At 41.1% G+C, this 24,565-nt stretch overlaps 1 protein-coding gene across 1 annotated transcript in view; it reads left to right on the top strand.

Annotated features, from left to right (window-relative positions):
• PHLPP1 (PH domain and leucine rich repeat protein phosphatase 1) overlaps positions 1 to 24,327 on the top strand; it is a 232,367-nt gene extending 208,040 nt beyond the window's left edge. The window contains exons 11-17 of the mRNA XM_068236762.1: positions 5,356 to 5,556; positions 7,774 to 7,936; positions 12,392 to 12,522; positions 14,157 to 14,276; positions 16,039 to 16,233; positions 18,674 to 18,902; positions 21,946 to 24,327. Of these exons, the coding sequence (XP_068092863.1) occupies positions 5,356 to 5,556; positions 7,774 to 7,936; positions 12,392 to 12,522; positions 14,157 to 14,276; positions 16,039 to 16,233; positions 18,674 to 18,902; positions 21,946 to 23,193 (2,287 nt within the window). The 3' untranslated portion in view covers positions 23,194 to 24,327. The remainder of the gene's footprint in view (positions 1 to 5,355; positions 5,557 to 7,773; positions 7,937 to 12,391; positions 12,523 to 14,156; positions 14,277 to 16,038; positions 16,234 to 18,673; positions 18,903 to 21,945) is intronic.
• The last annotated feature ends 238 nt before the right edge of the window (positions 24,328 to 24,565 follow it).

Genomic DNA, 24,565 nt, shown 5'->3' with positions numbered 1-24,565 from the left:
CTGCCACTGTTAAAATAAACCTACCATTGAAATGATACTGTTCTGAGACTTTTCATTTCTTTGTCATTGGACAAACTTACAAAATCAGTGAAGGGTCAAATAATTATTTCCTCCACTGTACATGTTTTCTCAAGTATATCCTTAAGTTAAGGCATTTAGTAAACATTCGTACATTTCAGAGACTAAAATACCATGCAGAAGGCTGAGCTGTTCCCACCAGCTTTGGCTTTGTCTTATTCAACTTTACTTTTTTCCTGCTGGCTGGGGGATTAATGTATGCAGAATGGACTGGCTACGGCTGGAGCTAATTCAAATGCCGGCAGTTCCTACATAACTTTCCTCCCCAACACGTTAGTGACTAGCCTTGCCTCTGTAATCTTGTCCCTGCAGAAATAGGGCACTACACCCCTGCGGGCCTGGCAGGAGCTTCTAACTCTGTTGCTGTCTGTGTTGTGAGTGGTGCACTGGTTGTGCTGCTAGCTACTTGGTGCTTCTTGTCCTCTGTCCACAAGAAGTCAGACTCCAAACTGACTGCGTGCTGAGGTAGTGGGAGTCTAGCAGGGAAATAAAGGGGAGGGACAAAGACTGGGCTGCAGTTAGACTGGCCAAGCTGAGGGGCATGACTGATTTGAGTCACCCCGCCCCCAGCAAGTTCGCAATTGCACCGAACCAGGAATATATTATGGACACTGCTGTGACTGTCAGACAAAAAAAAGGAATTCTGTAATAACATATACGCATGCACATTAATGTCACATTAATGTTGCATACAGTAGGTACAGTGAAGCATACAGGCCATGAAAAGTATGCTTCCCTGTATCTAAAGTCTGCATTTAGAAGTTATGCACTGCAGCAGTGCATTACCATAACGCAACATCGCATAGCCTTAACATTGCAGTTCGGTAAACAGTTATAGGACTTTATAATGCGGGACCATAATGTCCCTCTGTGAACCTAGCCTATATGGTCATTACAATTTTTTGATGACATACTGATATATGTACAGCTATTGTGAGCATTCTGCCAAGAATGTGAATTGATGAGATAAACTTCCTTATCAGGTAGAAACCTGCTCTGTTTCTTTTCTGTTTTCAGGAGGAAAACTGAGCAGGTGATCTGTAAAGGCCCATACACACGTCTGATTTTTGCGAACGACGGGTCGTTTGAACGCCAAATCGGGCGTGTGTACAGACTATCGTTCGGGTGATAACTCGGATCGCTCTGGACCAGTCATATCACCTGAACGACAGTCTGTACACACGCCCGATTTGGCGTGCGAACGACTGAACGACGGGACGTTCAAACAACCCGTCGTTCGCAAAAATCAGGTGTGTATGGGCCTAAAGTCTTATCAAGTTTTTTTCTCCTTAAGTTAATTACCAATGAGGCATGTAACTTCAAATACAGCTTTGCCTGTCCTTGTCAGGAGGAACAAGCTCCTTCCACTAGTCTGAGATTTGTGATAAAATCACCCAGTATGTGCATTTTTAAAGTGACACAAAATACACACTATCCTATATATTGGCATAGCGAGGGCGTGGTCCAATCGGTTTCATCCAATCTTACCATTTCTATGTAATATAAGGTAACTGCCTAAATTATCCATTCAATAGATTCACTCAGTTTACCCTATACTACATAGATTTGGTAAAATTGAATGAAACAGATTGTATCTTTAGTGGCCACCTTAAAGTGCAACTCTTGACAGCCTGTATTCTTCATTTAAGGGACACCTGAAGTGAGAAGATATGGAAGCTGCCATATTTAGTTCATTTAAAATAATACCAGCTGCATGGCAGCCCTGCTGATCTCTTTGGCTGCAGTAGTGTCTGAAACACACCTAACGCATGCAGCTAATCCAGTCAGAGCACCTGATCCACTTGCTTGTTCAGGGTTTTTGGCTAAAAGTATATTAGAGGCAGATGATCAGCAGGATAGTCAGGCAATTTGCATTGTTTAAAAGAAAATAAACATGTCAGTCTCCATATCACTCTTACTATAAATGAAAATAGTACTGTTAAACTGTTTATATTTCTGCCAAAGTTGCTGAAAAAACTGTACTTCCTGTGTGGTCATAACATGCTAACACATGTCTGATTTTATGCATGATTGTCTTTCAAACTGGACGTTTGAACAACTTGTCATTCAAACAAAAAGTCATCCAGACTCCTTGTACACACAGACAACAAAATGTTTGAAATGCTAATTGCAGCTAATTTAAATGTCGTTTGACTGGTCAATGGACTTGATAGAACAATGGACCAGATCAAAAAACTGATCAAACGACTTGTGTCAAAGTAATAGACTTTCAAACAACAAGTCGTTTGTACACATGTATGGACCTAACTGTCATTTGACAGTTAGTCCACGGATCAGCCAATCACTATACAGCGCTCCTGTCCCCAATAGCAGTCAGAAACATGAGCCCGCCCAAGGAACTATTGTTACCTATCGTAAGCAATGCGGGCTCATGTGCTTTAATGTGATTGGTGCAGGACAGCGCTCCTGTCCCCTGACAATCCCGGCAATGACACAGGCATCCACATGGCCGGTGCAAATACCGGATTGTGTGAAGCCTGTGCTATGAGGATGAACCTATTCATACAGGCACGCTGTTTAAAAGCCTGGCGATGTGAGTGACACACTGCTCGGGAAATGTCGGGGGAGCTCATTTGAATGGGGAAGAGTTGGTGTGCTTAAAGGGAATCTTAGCTGAGAGGGATATGGATGTTTCCTTTTAAACAATACCAGTTGCCTCAAGAGTTGACTACAGCAAGCAGTGAAAAAAAAAGGTCACTAAGATGCCCCAGCACTATAGACGCTCCAGGTTTAGGGTTTTGTTTTTGTTTTTTTTCCTCCTGATTTTTGCCCTCTAAACCTAGGTGCGTCTTATAGTCCGGAGCGTCTTCTAGTCTGAAAAATACGGTATTTAAGAGAACTTCGGTGAATGCTGCATGTAACTACCAGTCATGAAATCCACAGTGGTTAGCAAGCCCAGCTGATCTGAACGGTCTAGGTCAGTGTGGCAAATCCTAGACACCTAATAGGTAGTTTTCAATTCATCCAGTAAAGGTTTGCTGAATCATTTATGAAATCCCTGCGAGTGTGATGCTTACAGATCTCTGTAGTTGTGTAACTAAAACCGTTCCTATGTTTGGTCTGTTTATAGTAGTTAACTAAACTCTGTATTGACGCATGTTTGCAGCTACCCACACACTAAACACACATGCTCTGTGCAGCTACCCACACTTTAACCATGGGCACTGTGCATGTTCGAACATTCTGTACATTTAGATCTTTAGTGACCTCTGTCTATGCACTTTACAATGGTTTGATCATGATTAATAAAATGCACTATTGATTTTCAGGCATAACTACTCTTTTTGAAACACAGGCCCAGAAAGAGAAAAATAACAATCCTGTATCTGAAATAAGGACTTGTGAAGAACTCTATTTCGCAAAGCAAGATAGAATAGTGTAATATGCACATAAGCCATTTAAGTAACTGCAGCATTAAATATATAGCCTCCAGATTTTAGGTCAGTTCAGTAGGCTGAGGTCAGTGGTGTTTGCTTTGAGGTACGGTCAGTGTTGCTCACATCAATAGTGACAGTAGACGTGTCCATATCTTTGGGTACATAATTATGTCTCAGGCTGTTCAGACATGTTCAGGAAAATTGTAGCTCATGCCTAGTCTGCCAAAAGCAATGGCATTGATAGGCACTGCCATCAGAATTGGCAAACACTGACCGGGAAAGTCACATTGAGTGCAGGCATTTATATTAAAGCCTGTAAGTCAGTATAAGGGTGGCCATACATGGTACACTATTTATTTCATTTTTTTCTCGATTAGATAATTTAGTTCGATTATTCCGTTAGATCGAATATAAAGATTTTTCCAGCATGTCCGATCTGATTTTTCTCGAAAAAAACGGGATAATCGTTCGAATTTCTTGATCGAAAAAAAAAAGTTCAACTTTCATTCGATTTGATCATTTCGATCGAATAAACTGGATAATCAAACGTTTTTATTGTACCATGTAGGGCCACCATAATACAGAGATGAAGCTGTTGAGTGTTATGTCCACTAAACGTGTTGTCTTTTAGTGTAGAGAGCCTTCTTGTGTGCTGAATCATTCATGAGCACACAAATGGTGTTGCATACAAATTGGTGACCCCATTGCAAAAGCATATAATACTATTTCTTGAAGTAATGTTACCAATTTCCAAGAAATCGTTGGTTGGACTAAAGAATGAAAATAATCGTATCTCCAGTGTTTAGTGACCTGTCCACTTTAAATCCTATTGTAATTTTGTGCTCACTGTGTGACGTGTTAAGGGGGAAATAGAGTGACTTGATTTTTCCACAAAGAATTGGCACCTTGTCGCATTTTAACATTGAGGACAGTCTTTTCTCTATCCCTGTTTGAGGTAATTAAAGTGTTCAGGGTTGCTTTGTGAATTGGATAATTAGATGTTCCATGCACAAGAGTTCAGAATTTGGCAGGATGCTAACTAGTTGTAACTGTTTATATAGACCAATAAGGAATGGTCAACCTGCTTTTACCTATCTACCTCCCTTTTTTCCCCCCAGACGGCGGCACTCAGGCATAAATGCCTGGCACCAGTGTTCTTTAGGAAAACTCCAGAACTTGCCTGTACAAACTGGCCAGCCCAGTTCTCTGCTTTCAGTGCACTCTGTGACTTAGCTGTTCAGAGCCACACGTGACCCTTTATTACAGGCAGCAAGTTCCAACAAGCTGCTCAGGAGTCCTGATGAAAACTTGCTTTATATCTTTAACTCCTTGATGGATTAATGTCATAATATATACTCACCTGAAATAAAAGGAACAGCAGCATTTAGTGGATTTTAGCACCTTTGTTATTGCTGTGGACCTTGGATACTCATGTAGTATTTGTTTCAAGAGGAAGTTTTCTTGGGAATTTATTAAACAGAAATAGATTTTAAAGTTAGCTATTATCTGTTAGCTTGTTTACATGGACTGTTACACGGCTTACAGTATTTGAAAGGGAGCTATACTTTGCAGTATGTATCTCATTAGTTTCTCAAAGTACTAATCCCTTCTGAAAACAAATTCCACAAGTGTCGTGACTGACAGCTCCTAAGCAGGTACCCACTGACTGCATTGGCAAGCGTGTATGGGCTAGACTCTGTCTTATTGGGTATTGGCTTCACTGTATCGGTTTGTGTAGCATAACTTGTACAATGTTCACATATATGGGACAGCTGGTAGATATATTTGTGTGTATCCCCCTTGTTTGTCCGCGTAATTTGTATTTTCATTTCAGCTTTAAACCTTCAACTTAAAAACTGTAGTACTTTTCCGCTTGCAGCTTAAGATGCTTGAATGCTTCAGCAAATAGTCTGGAAACGCTTCCCGTAGCAAGTTTGTCTGAAGAGACGCAAAGCTCATTGCAAGAGCTATATGTGACAAATAATAATCTCACTGACAAGTGTGTTCCCTTGTTAACTGGACATCCCCATCTGAAAATCCTGCATATGGCTTTCAATCATCTACAGTCCTTTCCAGCAAGGTATGTATTGCTGTAAAAGATCGATTGTCACGTTTTGCATGACGTTTAAGACATCACACTTTATTATAATTGTGTATTTATTTAGCATTGACATATTCCGTAGCACTTTAGAGTACATAGTGATTTCACTAACTTTATGACTCTTCATAAAAGCATGTGTGTATATATAAGTTTACTGCTTATAGTTGAGCTGTTCATATTAATATGCATGTCTTTTGAATATGTTTTTGCTTATGTTAGTATTGGCTTGCACGAGTTCTTATGCTTGTCAAAAATCACCTGCTATCTTATGGTAGGCCCTTTTTTTTTTTTTCTTTTTTTTTCCCTCAATCTATTGTAACAATTTTCCAGTAAAGTAAACAATCAAATCAGACCTATGAGACACAATACATGGAATTTACTTTTGGTCAAAATAATATTAAAAAAACTGTACATTTGTATTGAAACCTGCTTGGCCATTAAATGTTTTGAGTCTTACATTTTCACAACATTTTTTAAATACTTTCAATATCATTCCCAAGTTCAATTGAGATATGAAGTGGTCATGTGATCTTGACGACTATGGCCACAGCAAGCCCATTTGACTGAAAGCTCTTTGGAGCTAGCTTCTTGGACAGAGATGATAACTTTGAGCTCTTCTGTTCACCTGTATATGCATGCTGAGGAGAATCTTCTATCGGGATCTTATTGCTTTTAACATTCAGAGTTTACATTATATTTTCTTATCCTGTTTTTTACTCTCACCCCTTCATGGAGTCATTTGATGATTTGTCTCCATGAATAAAGAAACCATGATTGTATCTGACATAACTGGAAACTCAAACTGAGTAATTAACTGCACTTCCACACCTACATCAAGTGAATGGCAAGTAGGACACTCCCAGTTCAGCAAATTCATAGTGGAGGGGGTTAGGTGATGTATGCTAATTACATGTTCCAACTTCATCTGCATACTATTTCCAGCTGAGGGATCAGATAGTGCTCTGACCAGAGGCTAACACAACGCTAGGACAAGTCCGATCGGGATTTGATTTGATGCAATTCGATTTGCCATTGTTTTGCAATAGCAAATCGAATTGAATCGAATCCCAATCGGACATGTTGGATTTAATTGAATCGTAAATAGAATCATCGAATCGTACAAAGAATCTTATCGTGTAGATTGGGCGTTGAAGTGGACCTGAACTCAGAACTCCTCTCTGCTCTAAAAGATGCACAAAAGCATAATAACATTTAAACAAAAAAACATTTCTATGTTACAGCTGATACAAATCCTAAAATAAATCTCCATTGTTTCTACTTCCTGATTCATGGAAGCAGACATATTGTTTACAGCCTGTACTTTCAAATAGGCTTATCTGCCATAGGCATGTGACATGGTGGAGATTAAATTACAGCTAGTGATTAGACACAAATCAGGGGGAATTACATATGCTAAACTCTCTAAATACATACAGGGTGCATTTCTGTTCTGTTTTCCTGGAGTTCAGGTACACTTTAACGTGATTCTGTTGTTAGAGGGATATGGAGCCACAGACCCGGCATGAGAATGCGGATCGGGTTATTTGACTACAGCTGCACCTCACTGAAACACACACCTTAAACAATCATGTGGACAGAAAGGTCAGACAGGCAGTTGGCATTGAATAACATAAATATGGCTTCCTTCATTTCCTTCAATGCAGAGTCACTTTTACAATTACTCATTAAGGCCTCCTTTCCATGGGCAGTTGAAGGTGTGGTGAATTCACCGCCTGTCTGCTGCTCTTTTTCACCGGCAAAGTGCTTTCTAGCCCACCTCTACACTCATACGCACACGCGCTTGTGGCAGGATGGCTGAAGTGCCTGCCATACTGAATACAATAATTATGGCATCCTTCATATCCATCAATGCAGGGGCACTTCAACAAGTTCTTATTGAGGCTTCTTTTCCACGGGCAGCTAAAGGTGTAGTGAATGAACCACCTGTCAGTGGCCGGGTGCTTGCTTGCGCTCTACACTGGTGGTGGACAGACGCCCTCCAATGGGGCTTGTGTGGCAGGAAGGCTAAAGTGCCCACCAAACTAGCAGTTATCTGCCCATGGAAAAGAAGGCTCACTTTCATCAAGTAATTTATGCCACAAAACTGTATAACACAAATCAGTCTTCACAAGCTTTAACATTTGTCAATGTATTCTGTAATTGTTTCTGACGTTTTACATCTTTTTAACTATGCAGTAAAATGGGCAAACTGGAAGAGCTAGAAGAGATTGATATTAGTGGGAACAAGCTGAAAGCTATACCAACCACCATTATGAACTGCAGACGCATGCACACAGTCATCGCCCACTCAAACTGCATAGAAGTCTTCCCTGAAGTTATGAAGCTTTCAGAGATCAGGGTAAGTTCAGTCAAGTTGTGTTATGGATTCAGACTCCAAACAGGTAGCACTTATTCTTCACAGGGTACTGACACTGTCATCTTAGAATAACATTGGTTAGATGCCTTTTGAAGAAAGACCAAATACACATTCCAAATATTCCTTTTCTCCTTTATCAGATTTTTTAATCAGTTAACATACTGTAAATGGTACAGATGGAGAGAATCACAATGCATTACCGAATGTTGGAAAGGAAAAGTAGCTATATTTACAAATGCATCTGTTGAAATGGCTGAACAATTTTAGGAGAAGATTGAATTGCACGACTTATGTCAGAAATTGCGATTTCGATTTGATTCACGATTTTCAATACACAACGATGGATCAGCACACTGATGGTGAGTAGGAGTTCCCCTAGTATAGTTTAGCCAGCTATAGGTGCCACAGGACAGGTTAGCCAGTGTATAGGTGTCACAGTATAGGTTAGCCAGTGTATAGGTGTCACAGTATAGGTTAGCCAGTGTATAGGTGTCACAGTATAGGTTAGCCAGTGTATAGGTGTCACAGTATAGGTTAGCCAGTGCATAGGTGTTACAGTATAGGTTAGCCAGTGTATAGGTGCCACAGTACAGGTTAGCCAGTGTATAGGTGCCACAGTATAGGTTAGCCAGTGTATAGGTGACACAGTACAGGTTAGCCAGTGCATAGGTGCCACAGGACAGTTTAGCCAGTGTATGGGTGCCACAGGAGTCAGGATTTCTTTGCAGTCAGTTTCAGGCAGGTGCAGCGCAGACCACAATCTGTACAGTGTCTGCTCTTCCCTGCATGTATCTCCCATTTTCCCCACCAGTTGCTTAGAAATACAGATCAGGTGATTGTCATCTGACTAAAGTGCTGCACACTCCCTTTTAAACTGCTGTCAAAGGGAGGATTTATCAGGCTCGCTTGGACAGCCTAGTAGGTATTTTATGAAAGTTTAGAAAAAGAGAACAGTTCATTGGCACACAGAACCCAAAGAGGTTTAGCAGCCTGCAACTGGAATGAAATTTCTCGTGCAACCTCAAATATGAACGTGTTAAGGTGCCCATACCTCAGGAGATTATGGGCAGAGTCCACAGAGAAAAACTGATCCCTAATCGAATCTGAAAATGTGTCTGTTTGGCAAAGCTGCCCATATACTACAGACCAATTCCCGTCCGATTGCAGCATGAAATCTTAAGGGAATCTGTTGTGCCCGCTGCGTCCGCCACTGCCCCCCTAATGTATAAATGTGCCACCCCAGTGTGGGCATTTATACATTACCTGTCCTGTGGCAGCCTTCAACGCGGTGTCCGTAACCTCCGGGTGGCTTTCCGTACACGCCACTGGCATGACTCTATGCGCCGTCGTTAGAGGCTATGCACAGGTGGTGTGTACGGAAGCTGCCCGGGGTTCACCGACACTGCGCGGATGCTGACACGGGACAGGCAATGTATAATCCACTTTGGGGTGCACATACAGTACGGCGGTGGTGGTTTCATCGCTTCGCCAGTTGTTCCAAAATCGGCCGCCGCACACCTGAACAACCAACTTTAGCCTGACATCTTCAACCAGGCGATCGCCTAATGCGACCAATTTCGGGCCCGAAATTGGTTGCATTGTTGATCGGGCCTGCACTTGGTGGCACCGATTTTCAACCAATTTGATATTAATAATCAAATTGGTTGGTCAATGGACCGCCAGTCGCCTGAGCTATGGGCTCCTTTAGATTATGAAACCTTGGGGTAGATTTACTAAACTGCAGTAGGCTTAATAATGTGCACAAAATCTTATGCACAGTGAGCAGAGCCTAATGCATTGCAAACTACACAAACTATTTTCTTGATAAACTAATATTGTAGAGCAGGGCAAAAAAAGAGATTTCACTTAGTGTAAAGTATATGTTCTTGTTGTATGTGCTTTGTAGAAGTTACTGAGAAATATTTAAAATGTGCGTGTCACCACATGATAGATAACCATATGGCTGCTAGAGAGCTGCATGTACACATGACTATTCATGCAGTACTTGTACTCAGGAAGGTACATATCTTGGACTTCTTCATGCTCTTGGACTCTAAAGCCCCATACGCAAGCTAGATTAAACTCTGCTGAGACCCTCTGTGGAGAATCCAGCGAGTGTACAGCAGTGTCCAACCTTGCTCAGGCAGTGATTCAGCAGGTTAATCGCTTTGGCCAACTGACAGCTGAAAGCATTGTTCTCTCTGATTACCTCACCCACTATGTGAAGTCATACTTGCGCATATTATTATTATTATTAAGTATTTATATAGCGCCGACATATTACGCAGCACTGTACAGTATATATATATATATATATATATATATCTTGTCACTAACTGTCCCTCAAAGGAGCTCACAATCTAATCCCTACCATTGCCATATGTCTATATTATGTAGTGTAAGTACTGTAGTCTAGGGCCAATTTTTAGAGGGAGCCAATTAACTTACCTGTATGTTTTTGGAATGTGGGAGGAAACCGGAGTGCCCGGAGGAAACCCACACGGAGAGAACATACAAACTCTTTGCAGATAGTGCCCTGGCTGGGATTCGAACCAGGGACCCAGCGCTGCAAGGCGAGAGAGCTAACCACTACGCCACCGTGCTGCCCTTAATAGGAACAGGAACAGAACACATCTTGGCCTGCAGGCGAAAGACACATCTGCCAGCCTCAGGCCAGCCATGTCACCAGAAGGATCAGGTACTGATTCCCAACAGGCGACGTGCTTTGTATGTGTTACCACTTCTATTTAATATGAGGCACTACCTAAATTAACTATTTAAAGTTTATTCACCCAGTTTACTCTTCTACTACATAGATTTGGTAAGATTGTACAATCAATATTGTATCATTAGTGGGCACCTTTTTATTACTGCAGTGCTGTGATTCTAGAATTAAGATTTATCCGTTGGTTTTGCACAGTAAGGGCTGGTTTACACCTGGGGTAATTGCATTGCACTAGTGCAGTGTTCCCATTTGAGGGTGTTCCCACAGCAGCTAAGCGTTTTCAGGACCGGCGTTTTAATCCCCCTTGAAGGACGCCCGAGGGAAAAATAAACCAATGAGATACAAAAAACAATTGTATCTACCCTCCTTCTCCTAAAAATGACTTTTTTAATATATTGCTTATTTTTATTTTATATTTAAATCTACTTTTTACTTTTTATTGTTTTTGCTCAATGACACCTTTCATTGAAGTATGCCAGAGCTAAAAAATCTATGAACTATTTACCCTTTTTATCTCTTTCTTGCTCTCAGTAGCCATTTTCTTCCAGAAAAGTGTTTTATAGTTGGAATTTCTTATTAGTGAGGGTCTCACTACTCTGTAGTCACTTCCTGTCTGAGTCAGGACAGGGTCAGCCACTTACATACCTGATATTTAACGCTTTCAAGCAGAGAAGGAAAAAATGAAACCGCATAGTTTTGTGTGCTAGGCACTGTAATACCCATGTCTATGTCACATGTCACCTCGCGTATTCTTTAAGGACCAGAGCACTTTTGTCATTTTAGGTGTTGCCAGTATAGATAGCCAGGCATAGGTGTCCCCAGTATAGGTAGCAGGCATTACTCACTTCCCCAAGTCCAGCGACGAGCAGCTCTCCCCTCCATCCCAGTGTCCCGATTTGGTGACGTTATCAAGCCAGGACCCGACACTAGAGGCAGTGCGATGCTGGATGCCTGGTCCCATCGCTGGAGGACCATTAGAGGGGAGTCCCAGTTCTCTTCTGCTGCTGCCGCCTTTAGTGATCCCTACGATCGGTGGCGATCGTAGTGATCATGGGATCAGGAGCTAATTGCCATGGCTCCTAATCAGTGAGGGGAGATGTCAGCTGTCAGATGACAGCTGAACCTCCCCGTTCGGATCTGTGCGATTGTATCGGAAGCGACAGAACTTTAAGAATGTTACAGTTACGTCCTGACTGCAGCAGACAGCCACATAGAGGACGTAACTGCGTCCTTGTTCCAAAAGGGTTAAAATGCAAACGTGCAACATGTAGCATTTTTTGGAAGGCTTCAGCTTGACCAAATACAGAAAAAAAAATTGCTCTGAAAATCACTTTGCTAAATCACTAAGCACTAGCGATTGTTTTTTGCAATGAGAGGGAAGCCTCAAAGGAACCTGAATTATAAAAAATTGGAAACTACAAGTCTTGACTGGTTCTCCAGGGCTGGCTTCCTGATTCTGTCTTCATAATGAATGTATGGCACAAGTGGCTAGAATACACATTGCAGCCAGTGTAGTCTGTGCTACTCTTGCAAGTCAGCAGTCACATTTTAACAGTGGTAGCATCTGTTCACACATGTTCACTTTAATATGTCCAAACTTTTGAGCAAAACATTGCCACATTGCAACACGCCTACATATTCTTCTGACGTTAATCTGACAAAGCTTGTTTATACTACAGTTATAAATTGTCTTTTCTTTCATCACATTGCAGTGTGTAGACTTGAGCTGCAACGAACTAAGTGAAATTACCTTACCAGAAAGTCTCCCTCCCAAACTGCAAGAACTGGATCTAACTGGCAATGCACGGCTGCTGCTGGACCATAAAACCCTGGAGCTGCTGAAGTGAGTGAACTTTGCTTTGTCTTGTGATTTTCCACTTCACCTTGCAGCATATGACAGTACATTAAGAAGTATACAGCACAGCTGAGGGCAAACACTTTCTTCTGGCTTATGGCATGACTGAACATTTATTATGTCATGTAACCACAGTGGGAAAACACAGGCTTTGCCTTTCAACCTTCAATTCCCGTTTTGAGGAGAAGGGGCACACGTTTAATCAGTGTATCCATGTATTGGTTACTTTTTAAATGCTTTATCCATATTCAGTAATGTATTTTTGTTAGTAATGTCATTAAAAGGCAGTATCTGCCCTTGCTTTTGCATACTTTGGCAAAGACGTAACCTGACTGGCCAGTACCTCCCCTCTTTGCAGCAAGTATTTTGTGCCTACAGGTAGATCTGCTCATGTATCACATCTGGTGGATTCTCTAACTATTTGGACCAGGCACACTCTCAAATTGTAATACAGTGCATGGGGTCATTTGTTCCACAGATGCATGGTCTCTTCATTGCTTTGCTTTGTAGAGCTAACCCCATTCAGCTATGCTGCACACAAAATGCAGAACGCACTGCTCCACAGCACATAAGTGTGCCCATCAGACAGTGCTGACTAAGCACTAAATCTGCTCAGCATTGCAATGCATTCGCATGTGATTTGCATGTGTTTTTGGTTTTCCATTGGAAAGCGTTGCCTGTGATTTGCATACAGTAGGGGGAAAGTGGGGAACTTGCTGTGTGATTTTACTTACTTTATGCATGATTTTGCATGCAGTTTCTGCATAGCTGAAAAAACACATGCAAATATAATAAGTTTACGCTCAGCCTAAGGCCAAGGTCAAGCTTAGCAGAATCGGATGTATTTTCCCCATAGGGGAAAACGCATGCGATTCTGCTAAGTGTGACCCTGTCCTAAAGGTTAGGTTTTGAAAAGGGCCAAACACCACAAAAATGGTGACCCATAGTCAAAGCCAAAGAGTATTGGGTAGTGCATGTCAGAACGAAATCTCATTATTTGATAGCTCGAGTTTCAAATTATATATTTGCATAAAATAAGCATAACATCTGCATCAACTGGGAATTATTGCATCTCATTGACCAGTGTTGCTGACCGCTTGGTACAGAACATTTTATATTGCGCTTTTCTTCTGGCAGACTCAAATCGCCAGAGTTGCAGCCACTAGGGCACACTCAGTAGGCTGTAGCAGTGTTATGGAGTCTTGCCCAAGGTCTCCTTATTAAATAAGTGCATAAATAAGTGGTATTCAAAATAAATGTATGGAGCTTGTGCAATTAAAAAAAATGTACTATTTTGTCGTCATAGAATTAGATTATATGCCAGTTGTTTTTACATAATTTGTTTGCGCTGCGAGGGTGTCACTTCATAGATACTGGAGTTCTGAGTCATGCTACAGGTTCTCTGCAGGTTTTTGTTTTTCCTTTTTGGTTTTGGGATTTTTGTTTCTCAATAGCACAAATAATCCCATTTGTGTACACCTGCTTGCATTCAGGATATGCCATACTTGAGATTTCTAACTGGATTGTTTGGTGATCTAAGTTTTTTTTTTTTAAGATATCCTATCTTTGATATTACTCACACATTGAAGATATTTTACAAATATTGTTTTACTTTATCACAGCAGTAACATTCGATGCTTCCGAGTTGATCAGCTTTCATGTGGTTTCTCTGCCAGTGAAGCATCTGGAGCCCCTGCTGTTTGGAGCCATGGGTATACTGAGGCCACAGGAGTCAAAAACAAGTATGTCTTCTAATGCATCCTTCACCCAACTTCATATTTACCTTTGGTTCAGTAGTCTTCCCTATTGTCATTCTTTCCAGTCAGGTGTCATAATTATAACTTTGAGTGGCTTATATAAGATAACCAGTAATGGGGAACTTACCAATTCCAGTACTTATCTGGACCATATTTTTACTCCAAGGCCTATCTATGACTTACAGTTTCATGTTTTTGTCTAAACTGAGTTGCGCAGTCTTTAGTGTTCCAGATCCACATTCTTTGAAACCATTGACATTTTTAATCTATTCCCTGTACTCAAAAGCTGTTTTCTGCCATACAAGTCTTATGGCTTGTAATTACTTATTGGGGAGAGTTAGGCTGGCCATACATAAATCAATATTTCTGACAGTTTCAATGACTCTGATCGAATCAGCAGAGAATCTATTGCATAACATGTCGATAGTAATTTTTCAGTACAAAAATCGACCATATCAAGTGGACCGGGTGGAGAATTTTCAATCAGCAGGGGAGGTGTGGTGGTAGATTGATGACCCATAGCACTGTACTGCATCGAGCAGTGCAATGTTGCGGTTTGATCGAACTTCAAAAGAGGTCATCCTGAAATCTATTACTAGAACTATAATTGCAAGAAGTTTTAAATCAGGATGATACCATTTATTGGCTAACTAAAAATTAATAAGAATAAGCAAGCTTTCGGCCTTGCAGCCTTCGTCGGGCTTACATCCTGTTAGTTTGCAGGCTGGTGGTACAGACAGCTATATATATATGCAACATCAAAAGGTAAGCCCGACGAAGGCTGCAAGGCCGAAAGCTTTCTTATTCATTTTTAGTTAGCCAATAAATGATGGTATCCTGATTTAAAACTCCTTGCTTTTACTGATGGCTAACACGGTACAGTACCCTACTGCTAGAACTATAATTATGACTGTAATTTTAACGTGAACCTTAAAACAGACTTTAATAAGTTTCACTTACCTGAGGCTTCCACCAGCCTCCTGCAGGCGTTTTGTGTCCAGACCGTCAATCACAGATCCTCCGGTAAGTGAAACTTTATTTTTGTAAGGTCAGTTAAGGTTCACTTTAATGGATTTAAAATCCATAGCAACCATAAATTTTAAGCCGTATTGTGCTCTACACCAGCATAGTTTGTGACTGTGAATTAGTTTTTGTGTATGGATGCTTTTTGAAATCTATGTGGAAATGACTGTACCGCTGTGTTGATTATGAGATTAGTTTTCATGTGAAACACAAGTTGGTTATTTAAAAGAGTTTACAACATCAGGTACTATCCTTCCCTTTTCTTCTTCTTCCTTTGTTGGCTACGGTTGCTATGAGACTAGGTAAGTGATGCGCTTTGCCCTCATAGCACAGCAGCAGAGACTACTGTAGGGAGAGCCCCACATTTCATCTGCATTCATTGATGAAAAGTTTTTCTTTCAAGCGTCAGAAGAGGATGAGGTAATCTGCAAAGAATGTTAACAGCATGCTTGCAGTCTACTCTAGAGGGCTCTACATAGCTCTGTTCCCACAGGACCCATCCAAGCAAGCTATTCTCTGACACTTGATATGGAAATAGAGGCTTAACCGCATCCGTTTGAAATCTATGCATTGTCCTAATGAATAAGCAAGTGTTTTACAGCACCATTCTTAATTGCATTTTCTACCATGCCTGTGTATGCATTTTTTTTATTTCATAGAGGAGCTGTAAAATAATTTATGGTCAGTGCTTAACCTCAGTTTTTTTATTTTCTTTATTACTCAGGCTGTGTGTGGCCTCCCTTTTGGTCAACAACTTCTGTGATAACCGAGAAGCAGTATATGGAGTATTTGATGGAGAACGTAATGTGGAGGTGCCTAGCTTGCTGCAATGTACCATGTGCGACATTTTGGCAGATGAGTTGCAGAAGACAAAGAGTGAAGAGGAGTATATGGGAAATACATTCTTGGTCATGCAGAGGTATGCCTGGCACATTCACTGCAAAGCATTTTTTTTTATGTTTGATACACACTGATCAGTGAATATGTTAAAACAACCTGCCTAAAAAAAGTGTAGATCACATTGTGCTGCTAAAACAGGTGTGACCCACTGAGCCATAAATGATGCCACAGGACATCTGAAAATGCCCTGTGGTATCAGTTACTAAGATGTTGGCTGCAGACCTAAAGTTCTGTAAGCTTGCAAGCTGGGGCCTTTAGGGATTGGGCCTGTTTTTCTAACAAATTACATAGAGAATTTATTGAAACAAGATCTGGAGGATTAGATCTCTTGTGTGCATGTTATAGGCCCTTTCAGCAGTAGACAGGTCAGCATGAGCTCTGGTCTGCAGCTACAGAACCTTGGGAAGCTGAGATACACTGTATGTTCTGAACTCTTTCTCTCATGGCTAGCAATGTTTTCAGCAATTTGTGTGGTATTACCACTTCCAAGGGATCAGACCAGATGGACTAGCTTTATCTCTCCACACAATTACACAACTAGAGTGCCAATTGCACACCTTGATGACTACGAGTCATTGTCCTGCAGAGAACATTAGCATGAGAGGCCTCAAATGAGGCAATGCTTGCTGTAGGTACACCAGACACAGCACTGACATGAATATTTATTAATATTGGATAGAACATAACCATTTGCCCTGCATGCAAGCAGGGATGGATGATCGGTGGTACTATGCACACACATATTTTCAGAGAGACAATCTATCTACATAAAATAAACCTTCAGGGTTGGACACAAATAGACACCATCCCAAGTTTAATGCAGAAGCATAATTATTAGCACAAAGAACCCAAGCATATGATCTTGCACATGAATGAACAGTAAGGGAAGCCGTGAGGTTAACTAAACCTCTTGGCTGAGTGGGTGAAAGAGATCAGGAGTACACACTATTACTACAGAAGAAGAGAAAAAGAGAATATCTAAACTAGTACATATGTCCTCCATTAGCTTAAAACTTCAAGAGAGCAGTTGTAACCCCTGAGGTGGTAAACGCCTAACTAAAGTGTGTGTGTGTGGGGGGTGGGGGGGGGGGGGGTTTGAGAGAACGGATATTGAAGAGTATGTCTCCAAGAATGCTCTTTACTGTATTTATTGTGGAAATTCCTGAAGATGCAGAGCTTTTATTCCTTAGTGCAAGTTTTGGAATTTAATTAGTCAATGTATTTGGTTGGCCCAGTTCCAAGCTGCATATATGTGCATAAAATATGCAATTTGTATAAATTCTAAATGATGATCTCATTGACTAAATCTAGTCCAAAGTGATGGATTGCATTAACAAGGTAATGGGAAGAAGAGACGGTGGCTTTTTGATCCCCAAGTTATCCTTATACAAAATACAGCCAAACAAGTAGGCAAATACAATCCCAGTTACTGTAAATGCAAGAAAGAGTACCATCCCAGCCAAGTGGAAGCAGGAAGTCAATGGTGGAATATATGGTGTGTTTAGGAAAGTGACAGATTTTAATTTGAGCATGTTGGATAGATCACTGTGACTTAGAAGTATAAAGGGGGCCATACACTTATACTATTTTCCGCCAATATACAGCAGATTCGATCACTGTGATCGAATTTGCTGTGAAATCGTCGCTCAAATGCTGACCGAACGATCAATTTCCATCCGAAATCGATCGTTCCAGTCTATCTGTCCGCGCGGAAGATTTCGCTCGATTGCCGGCGTCATTAGCGGCGTTTGAATGTCCGGCCGCTGCTAGCGGTAATACATTACCTGTTCCGCCGACGCGTGTCCCCGCTGGCTCTTCTCTGCGCTGGGCTCTGGCTGGCTTCACTTCCTGTCGGGGGAAGTTTAATTAAACAGAGCGCCCTATACTGTTTAAACTCCCTCCGGCAGGAAGTAAAGTGAAGCTGGAGCCAAGCGCGAAGAAGAGGCATCGGAGACCGGGGGACTTGCGCCGGCCGGATCAGGTAATGTGTGCTGGGGGGAGGAGGGGGCGGCAGCAGCTCTACAGATTGTGAATCCGTTTCATAGTGAAATTGATTCAAAATCTGTTTGCAGTGTAGGCAGCCAATAGATCCCTCTTTGATTTATTCGATCACAGAGGGATCTATCTGCTGGTCGATCTGGTGACAATCGATCAGTGTATGGCAGCCTTTAGAGGGAGATGTTCGAGGAAGATTGAGATCACATTTAGCTGGAAGTGCCTTGTTGTCCCGTCGCTGGCGCCCCCCCACCCCACCCCATCTCAAAGATACATATACGCCTAATGCGGAGAATTCAGGCATCCAAATGTAGAAAATCAGGTGGGCTGACTTCAGGAATTTCCTTGATCGACGTAGAGTATTTGGGATAAAAACCACCTGTACATCAAACCAAACATATTTATTGTAATTTTGAAATTTGTGACAACTTAGATTACAAAGAATGTGCTTTTTTTCATTTTAGGAAGTTGGGCACTGCAGGACAGAAACTAGGAGGCTCAGCTGTTCTTTGCCATATAAAACATGACCCTATGGACCCAACTGGATGCTTTACCCTGACCTCTGCCAATGTGGGCAAGTGCCAAACTGTGCTCTGTAGAGGAGGGAAGCCACTCAACCTTTCCAAATGCTACACAGTTAGCTGTGAAGAGGAGCTGAAGCGAGTGAAACAGCACAAGGCAATAATTACAGAGGTAAGAATACTAAGTTAAGGTTTTATAAAGCCAATTTATATTCTAATTTAAAGTATTCTTTCCATGAGAATTTTCAGTATTGCTTTGTCTTGGCCACTCTTATGATGTTGACCATGAATGTGGGTAGTGCAGACAGCGTGTGGTTGGTGTTTAGTTGACAGAGCTTAATGAGACTTATTGAAGACAGCTGTGCTGTTATTTAATGCTTCTAAATATAATGCTAACATTTGTGTCCAGGTAGTCCCCGACTTACGAATGACACGCCGATACGAACGGCATGGATTCTGTTTCCATGGGAACAAGTCCCAATTTATTTATTTTTTTAATTGGACTTGTAGTTTTTGAGAAAATCCATTTAAAAAAAAATCAAAGAAAAAATTGCCTTAAACTTGTATAAACAAGTACAAAGGGCTGAGTTGACACAGAGGGGGACACTGGAAGAGGTACAGGGGACAGAGATGGCACCATGTTCCGACTTAAGAACAGACCTACAGTCCCTATCTCGTTTGTCAACTGGGGACTACCTGTATTGCATTTCTCCTGTCAAACTCAATGTGCTTGAGAGCTGCAGCCACTTAGGGCATGCTCAGTAGGCCACCCTGTTGTGCTGGGAATTCTTGCACACTGCAGAGTGGCCTCTTTGCTTTGTAACAGAGGTATCTTCTGTCATTTTCAAAAAACGTTCTCCAAGTATTGCGAAGGGGCAGAAAGGTGCTAGCCTAAATTTAAAAACAAACAAACAAAACAAAAAACAAAAAAAAACCTAGGTATGAATATGTTGTCACCTTTCTGGCAGCCCCAATAATGCCAGGCTTCTCTGTGAAACCAACTCCTTTCCTGCAGCTTTGTGCAATGATCACACTGAAATTGTTATATGCAGGCTGTGTATACTTAAGTGGTGATGGGAAAGTGAGCTTACAGCGGCAGTCTCTACACTGACATCAGCATGGAATATGTACATCAAGAAATGTTAGTATTGGAACTGCCAGGGTAGAAAAGTATAAAGTGTTCTTCCCTTTCTGTAAGGTAACAAATGACATCCTTTGAAGGTCTCTGAAAATTAATGTGCAGAATAGACTGGGTTGTTGTGTTCCACTCCGTTTTTACTGTGAGATAAAGCATGCAGCTGCAATATGTGTCATTCCTATAGGGATCCATTATTGCAGAGATGGGATATGGGGCATCCAGTACTATTGGAATGAGGTGGAGATGCTCGGCATCACAAGCGCGTCTCATTTATCCCATTGTGTGCAATGTTATTTTCTTCCTCCTCTTGCCATCGTGAAGGCCCCCACCATCCTGCTAAAAAAAAAAGTAATTGGAGCGTAAATAACTCTGAGCTGCAGCTGGCTGAATAAAGCCGCTTTTTTAGAATGGCAAACACAACTTTTGCTTTAATGTTGGCTTTTAACCTATAAGTTGCCTAATGGAATGGGAGGAATCTCAGGCACTGGGGTAGTTTGACTCAGAGTTTAGCATGTGAAAGATGATCAGATATAATTGGGGTCGGTTCAAAAAGTAAAAGAAAGAAGCAGGCTGTCATATTTTGTTTCCTTCAAGTCACAAGGCTCAGTCAGTGTTCATTGAGATCATGATAGGAAACAGAGCAAGAACTCTGTGCTGCCTATAGTGCTAAGTGAGCAGTAGTAAGGATCCATTGTGGTCTTTTGCAATGGACAATATCATTGCATCCCAACACCATCCAATGATATTTCTATGATGCAGTCACATATGGAGCAGTGCTTAGTAGGTTGGTTGCATAAACAGGGTGCAAAGCAACACCCAATTTAACATGCAAAAGTCCAGAATTGGTTAACTCACCATTAGTTAATGCAGAAACGTTTTATTCTTCAATGCATGTGTCAACACTGATTTTTTTTCTGGGCCACAGATGGTCCCCTTTATCACCCTCCGTGGCCCCTGAAACAATTGTCAATTATATGCATTGAAGAATAAAACACGTCTGCGTGAACCAATGGTGTGCTAACCAATTCTGGACTTTTGTATACATTTCCTCAGTGTGAAATTCTCAGCAGATAATATTGGTTACTAAAAGATGATTTATGGGAAGCATTTTTTCCAACTGTTCTGGACTATTAATGTTCCCCCTATGGACAAGTTCCCATATTTTTCTTTGTTTCTCTACTAGCTGGCATAAGACAGAAAATACAGTATATCCGAGATATTGAAGACCCTATTCTATTCTGGAGCCCCACAATGTGCCAACACATGTATGATCTCAGCAGAATTTACAAAACTGTTACCGGCATATACGGAGTTTAGAGCTAGTAATACAATGTCTATTAGGCCTCTGTGTTGGCATATAACACACCCATATACTGTAAAATAAGCATTAATGTGACTATATAGTTGCATTGAAAACAATGGGTCTTGAATATCTCTCTCTCTTCTCTCTTGCTCTACTTTGAGCTAAACTGAGTGTGGCTGTACTATGGAGATTGAACATATACTGTACTACAATCATGGGCTGCTTTATGCCATGCCCAACATCTTGCCTTGCTAAGTGATGCTCTCTGCAGAATTGATGCAGCATGTTTGGGATTACAGTGTATGCTGTTTCTCTGTAATCTAGTCACACATTTAGTAAAAAATTATTTATTATTGGATTTATATAGTGCCAACATATTACGCAGCGCTGTACAATAAATAGTATTACAGACAATAACAGGGGTGACAGCACAAAACAGGTAATAGACAATAGATACAACAATACAGGTAATAAGCAATAAGATACACAACACAATACAAATGGTAATACAATGCCAAATCATACACTGGAGTGGTAGTGGTAAAATACAAGTTCCCATAATTCTGGGTACAGAGCACACAGTCCTGTATGATACACAAGGGGAGAGGGCCCTGCCAAAGGCTTACAATCTAGAGGAAGTGAATGGCTAGTTGTCAGTGAATGGCTTCTCTGTTCTACCAGAAATTCTCAGCGGTTTAGAGGGATCTTTATAGTGATTGCTTTCATCTTGTGAATTGAGATAAAAACTAAATTTATGCGTATGATCTTTTGCAGGATGGTAAGGTAAATGGAGTGACTGACTGCACACGTATTTTGGGATACACATTTCTTCACCCCAGTGTTACTCCAAGGCCTCATGTACAATCTGTTGCCCTAACACCTCAAGATGAATTCTTCATTCTTGGAAGCAAGGGATTATGGGATAGCATCTCAGAAGAAGAAGCTGTTGATGCCATTAGGAATGTTCCTGATGCTCTGGCAGCCTCAAAGAAGCTGTGCAGCTTAGCTCAGAGTTATGGATGCAGTGGAAGCATAAGTGTAGTTGTTGTGCAGCTGAATGTCGCAGAAGACTGTTTTTGCTGTTGTGAACTGATCGGTGGTATTCCTCCTCCCAGCCCAGGTATTTTCACACCTTCTGTTAATGTTGTTATTAAGGACCGTGCTCAAGACAGCCTTGCTATGCCTTCTTCTAGCAGTGGCTTAGCCTCTGAAATTAGCAGTGAAATGTCCACCTCAGAGATGAGCAGTGAAGTTGGATCCACAGCCTCAGATGAACATCCTGCAGTTTCCCTTCATGAGAATGGAGTTGGCTCTGCAGGATGCCCTAGTGAGCAGCGATGTACTTTACATCCTGTTTGTCTTTCTAGTGCTTTTCAGCGACAGCTGTCCAGTGCCACATTCTCCAGTGCCTTTTCAGACAACGGTCTTGATAGTGAAGATGAGGAACCTATAGAGGGTGTGTTTTCAAATGGAAGTAGAGTGGAGGTTGAAGTGGACATTCACTGCTCTCGAACAAGGAATGGTGAACAGCCTGTACCTTACACTGTCTTAGAGCCCACTGATGAGGGCATTGTTGTAAGCGCCAATGAGGATGAATCTGGCGTTTTGGTCAGGAAGCAGGACTTTTCCTCAAACACTCTTGGTCGTCAGAGAAGAGGAAATGGATCTGTGGCCCCTTCTGAGAAAAGTCATAATGTAATTGAAGTTGCTGCAGATGCACCGCTAAGAAAAGCAGGGGGGTATTTTGCAGCTCCTGCCCAGCCAGATCCTGATGATCAGTTTATTATTCCACCTGAACTTGAGGAGGAGGTAAAGGAGATTATGAAGCAACATCAAGAACAACAGCAGCAACAGATTCAGCAGCAACAGATTCAGCAGCAACAGATTCAGCAGCAACAGATTCAGCAGCAACAGATTCAGCAGCAACAGATTCAGCAGCAACAGATTCAGCAGCAACAGCTTCTGCAGCATAGACAGTATCAAATGGACCAATTACCAGATTACTATGATACGCCACTATGACATTTATCATTCCTCAGCAAGTCCATTTTAACAGAACTTTGAGCTTCCTCTGCTCTTCCATGGATATGAGGATTTTAGGTACTTTTTCTTCTCCATGCATTTGCTCTCCTTTTTTAGATCATGTTATCGCATCACTTTCCACTAATTTCCTGTACTACTTCTTCACTTGCTCCACTTTTTTTATTTGAACTAAACACCAGCTTTCTTCTACAGATGCTTTAACATCCAACTTTTATTGGCTGTTTTCCACAACATATGTTTAATGAAACTGAAGTTTGAAGAAAGAGGTTTTTGATGAAAAAAAAAAAGTTTAATATATTACAGAGAAACAAATACAGATTTGTAATATTTTTTAAGAATAAAAGTAGTTTTGTTTAATTTTGAAACACGGTGGTGTGTGCCAGCATTGACGGACATCTTCTGGAAGTGAGGATACACTGTTGTGTGAGATGGTCTGTGGAAATGCTAGATATTTGTAGAACAATATGACTTAACTCTTAGGAGTTGCTTACTCTTTCCAGTGACTTAGTCATGGAGTTTCACTAATTTTCTCTGAGAGAACAGTCGATTAGGACATTGTGGCTCTTTCACTGCTGGCAGAAGCTGTCTGGCTACCTGGGGCATATTTTGCCAGCAGTAGAAGAGTTGATGTAAATAGCTTATGTATTGTATAGTGTTCATTATGATCTACCCTATGGTGCTGCAGCCATTAAAAGGTTTCTTTGTGCAGGAGCTGCATAGCAAAAGAGTATCTTTCTCAAATGATGTAAGCATTACTGGGGAAATTTAATATATTTTTTAGCTTCGTGAAGGCACAACCAGTATCAGATTGCTAAAATTGAAGGGTTTATTTTTGTCTTTATACAGCAATCAAGTCAGCATTCTTATGAATGGCTGTGTGCGGGAAAATAATTTTTCAAAAAGAGAAAAAAAAAAAAAATAGAAATAAAACTGAACTGTATCTGCTGGGCCATGTTCTCCCTCTTTTTCTGAATATGTTCTATATTGCTGCCATCACAATCCAGCATGGTTGTACAAAGCTCATTTAGATTCAGCCTACCAGAGTTGTAGCCATGCAGAATGCACAAATGAGTGTCATCATTTTGCTATAATAAACATCAGACTTTACCAGTACTGCAAAGCTTCCTGTCATTACTCTGGTCACCACATTGTGGACAGCGTTCTTGATGAGTTAAATTTATACATCCTTAGGAAACCAAGTTAACGTGCATTGTGGTATTCAAGTACAGAAATAGAAGCAAAGACTATAGACACTATTCTTTCTTTTTTTACTTTCAGTCTTATTTTCTAAGACAATTTGAAGTGCATTAGTTACCCACAAATTTCTAAAACCTGTAGTAATCAGTCAGGA

The sequence above is a fragment of the Hyperolius riggenbachi genome, chromosome 5 (assembly GCF_040937935.1).
Source record: "Hyperolius riggenbachi isolate aHypRig1 chromosome 5, aHypRig1.pri, whole genome shotgun sequence".
NCBI classification, from domain to species: Eukaryota; Metazoa; Chordata; class Amphibia; order Anura; family Hyperoliidae; genus Hyperolius; species Hyperolius riggenbachi.
This window is presented reverse-complemented; position numbering and strand designations above follow the sequence as displayed.